The 3,248-nt window shown below is 37.2% G+C and overlaps 1 protein-coding gene across 1 annotated transcript in view; it reads left to right on the forward strand.

The window, feature by feature from the left end:
* Positions 1-232: 232 nt before the first annotated feature.
* The window catches only part of LOC143019358 (uncharacterized), a 12,931-nt gene continuing 9,915 nt past the window's right edge, over positions 233-3,248 (forward strand). Inside the window, exons 1-2 of the mRNA XM_076174996.1 lie at positions 233-1,157; positions 1,320-2,264. Of these exons, the coding sequence (XP_076031111.1) occupies positions 233-1,157; positions 1,320-2,264 (1,870 nt within the window). The remainder of the gene's footprint in view (positions 1,158-1,319; positions 2,265-3,248) is intronic.

A 3,248-nucleotide genomic window follows, 5' to 3' on the forward strand; every position in this document is an offset into this window, starting at 1 on the left:
TCCAACAAATGATGAAATTGCAGCAATATTTGTCGGTGATGATGGAGCACCTCCTGTCCAGCGTGACATTATAGTGTACCCTGAAGGACAACAGAGGGAGAGGATATCCTACCTCTCTTGCCATCTTGATCCAATGATTTACCCTCTTCTCTTTCCTCATGGTGAATTCGGATGGCATATAAACATTACTCATGTAGAAAATAGGCAAACTAGAGTTCGTAACAAGGTTACTATGCAGGAATTTTATGCATATCGTCTAGCTATAAGAGGTGGCTTCAGTCCAATACACAGTGGTGGAAAACTATTTCAGCAATATATAGTTGATGCTTATGTTAAAGTAGAGGGTTGTCGTTTGAAATTCATTGCAGAAAATCAGGCACAACTAAGAGTTGCAATGTATTCAGGTTTGATGGATCACCTTGCAAGAAATAATGAAAATGAAGATCCTGGAGTACCTGTCATTTTGCCATCATCCTTCACTGGGAGCTCACGAAATATGCAACAATGCTATCAAGATGCAATGGCAATAGTTTGCAAGTATGGAAGGCCTGATTTATTTATAACATATACTTGCAATCCAAAATGTCGAGAAGTAACTGAAAACTTACAGCCTCATGAAACTGCACAGAACAGACCTGATTTGTTGGCACGAGTTTTCAAACAACATCTCAATGAATTAATGATTGACATAAAGGACAGACATGTACTTGGGGTACCTATTGCTGCGATACATGTTATTGAATTTCAGAAAAGAGGTCTCCCGCATTGTCACATGCTAATCATGCTGCGTGAAGAAGATAAAATTAGAACTAAAGAACAAATTGATAATATTGTTTCAGCTGAATTACCATCAGAACATGATCCAGAATTGAGAGAATTAGTGAAAAAACTCATGATTCATGGACCCTGCGGTACATTTAATCCCAATTCAATCTGTATGGTAGAGGGAGAGTGTCAAAAGAAATTTCCTATGCCGTATCAGGAGGAGACTATAACAAATGTTTCTGGATATCCTCTTTACAGACGCAGAAATAATGGAGATTCTGTTAGAGTGGGCGTCCATGAGGTTGACTGTAGGTTTGTAGTACCATATAATAAATATTTACTCAGAGAATATGGTGCTCACATTAATGTAGAAGTGTGTATATCGGTAAAAAGTGTGAAATATCTTTTCAAATATGTCTATAAAGGACATGATTGTGCAATGATGGAAATGAATATGAACAACAATCAAACTAATGAAAATGAATATAATGAAATTAAACAATATATTTCGTGTAGATACGTATCTCCGCCTGAAGCATTTTGGCGTTTGTCAGAATATAAAATGTATGGACAGTCGCATACAGTTTACCGACTGGCACTCCATTTGCCTGACCAGCAACAAGTTTATTATAAGCCAGGCGAGCAAAGACAGGCTGCTGCCCGTGCAGAAGGACAAGACACGCAATTAACTGCATGGTTCAAACTTAACCAAAGTGACGTGGATGCAAGAGCCCACCTTTATACTGATATCCCTGAATATTATGTATTTAATAACCAAAGCAACACTTGGACCAGAAGACAACGTCACCGCCAGATTGTAACGAGAATGTACTCTGCCAGTCCTAGAAATGCTGAGAAATTCCATTTAAGGATGCTTCTTCTTCATGTACCAGGTGCAACTTCTTTTGATGACTTGAAAACTGTAGGAGGTGAACAGTTGCCGACCTTTAAGGATGCCTGTATTCGATTGCAACTGCTTGAAGATGACAACGAACTAGAAATGGCTTTGGGTGAAGCAGCTGTATATCAAATGCCACGACAGCTTCTTAACATGTTTGCAATGATTTGTTTATTCAATACACCACAAAATGCCTTACAATTATGGAATGATAACAAACACCTTATGATAGAGGACCTTTTATGCCAATATGATAATAATGTTGCAGAAAATATCGCTCTGCATCACATAAACATGATTTTGAATGAAAACGGCATGAATTGTGCAATGCTTGGTCTGCCAGAACCAATCAGTGAGCCTCCTGCCATTCAACATATGGAAGAAATTCAAGAAGTCAATCCTGAAGTACTAAATATTGAGCAAAGATATGTATTTAATAGTGTCATTAACGCTGTAAGTGAAATAGATAGAGGATTAGAAACCAACCACCGACTGTTTTACTTGGATGCACCTGGCGGCTCTGGCAAAACTTTTCTATTCAATATGATTCATGATTACCTGGTGGCTCAAAATGTGGCGGTTAGTACTTCTGCTTGGACAGGTATTGCAGCAACACTATTGAAAAATGGAAAAAACTCTTCACAGTGTCTTCAAACTTCCTGTTCCTTTGACTGAGACAATTACCTGCAATATTCCGCCTAATTCTGACCAAGCCAATATTCACAGGCAGGTGAAAGTCTTCATTATTGATGAGGCGTCGATGATCCCTCGATATCCCTCGATATCCCTCGATATGCAAGATATTATGAATAATAATAGCATATTTGTTGGTAAAGTCATAATTTGCATTTACTTGTGGCTAATGAAATTTAACACAAGTAAATGCAAGGTAATGCACATAGGTAAAAATAACAGTAAGTACGATTACAAGTTATTTGGAAATTCGTTAACAAAAGTGGATAGTGAAAAAGATCCCGGCGTAATTATCAGTAACGACCTCAAATCATCCAAGCAATGTATTTCAGCCTCTGAGAAAGCAAATAAGATTCTGGGACTGATTGCGCGATCTTTTGATTTCAAAAGTCCATCACTCATTAACAAGCTATATAAATCGTTAGTTCGTCCACATTTGGAATATGCTGTTTCCGTATGGTCACCGAATCTCATTAAAGACATTGACAGACTGGAAAAAGTACAACGGCGAGCCACAAAACTGATTCCAAATATCAAAAATAAATAATACGAAAATCGACTAAAGCACATGAATCTGTTTTCCATAAAAAAGCGTAGACTCAGAGGTGACTTGATACAGGTCTTTAAGATTTTAAAGGGAATTGACAACATCAAAAGTGACCAAATTTTCACATTGAATGAGAATCAGACAAGAAACAATGGTCTCAAACTGTTCGGAAATAGATTCAATTTAGAAGTAGGTAGAAACAACTTTGCCAACCGTGTAGTTAATGAATGGAATAAACTTCCTGCACAGGTAGTGCAATGTAGTTCAGTTCGAAGCTTTAAGAATCATTTAGATAAATACTTAAGTAAGATGCTGTAATGATTATAATTTATCTTATATTATTTG

This window comes from Oratosquilla oratoria, chromosome 37, assembly GCF_046742065.1.
Source record: "Oratosquilla oratoria isolate Oo_2021 chromosome 37, ASM4674206v1, whole genome shotgun sequence".
NCBI lineage: Eukaryota > Metazoa > Arthropoda > Malacostraca > Stomatopoda > Squillidae > Oratosquilla > Oratosquilla oratoria.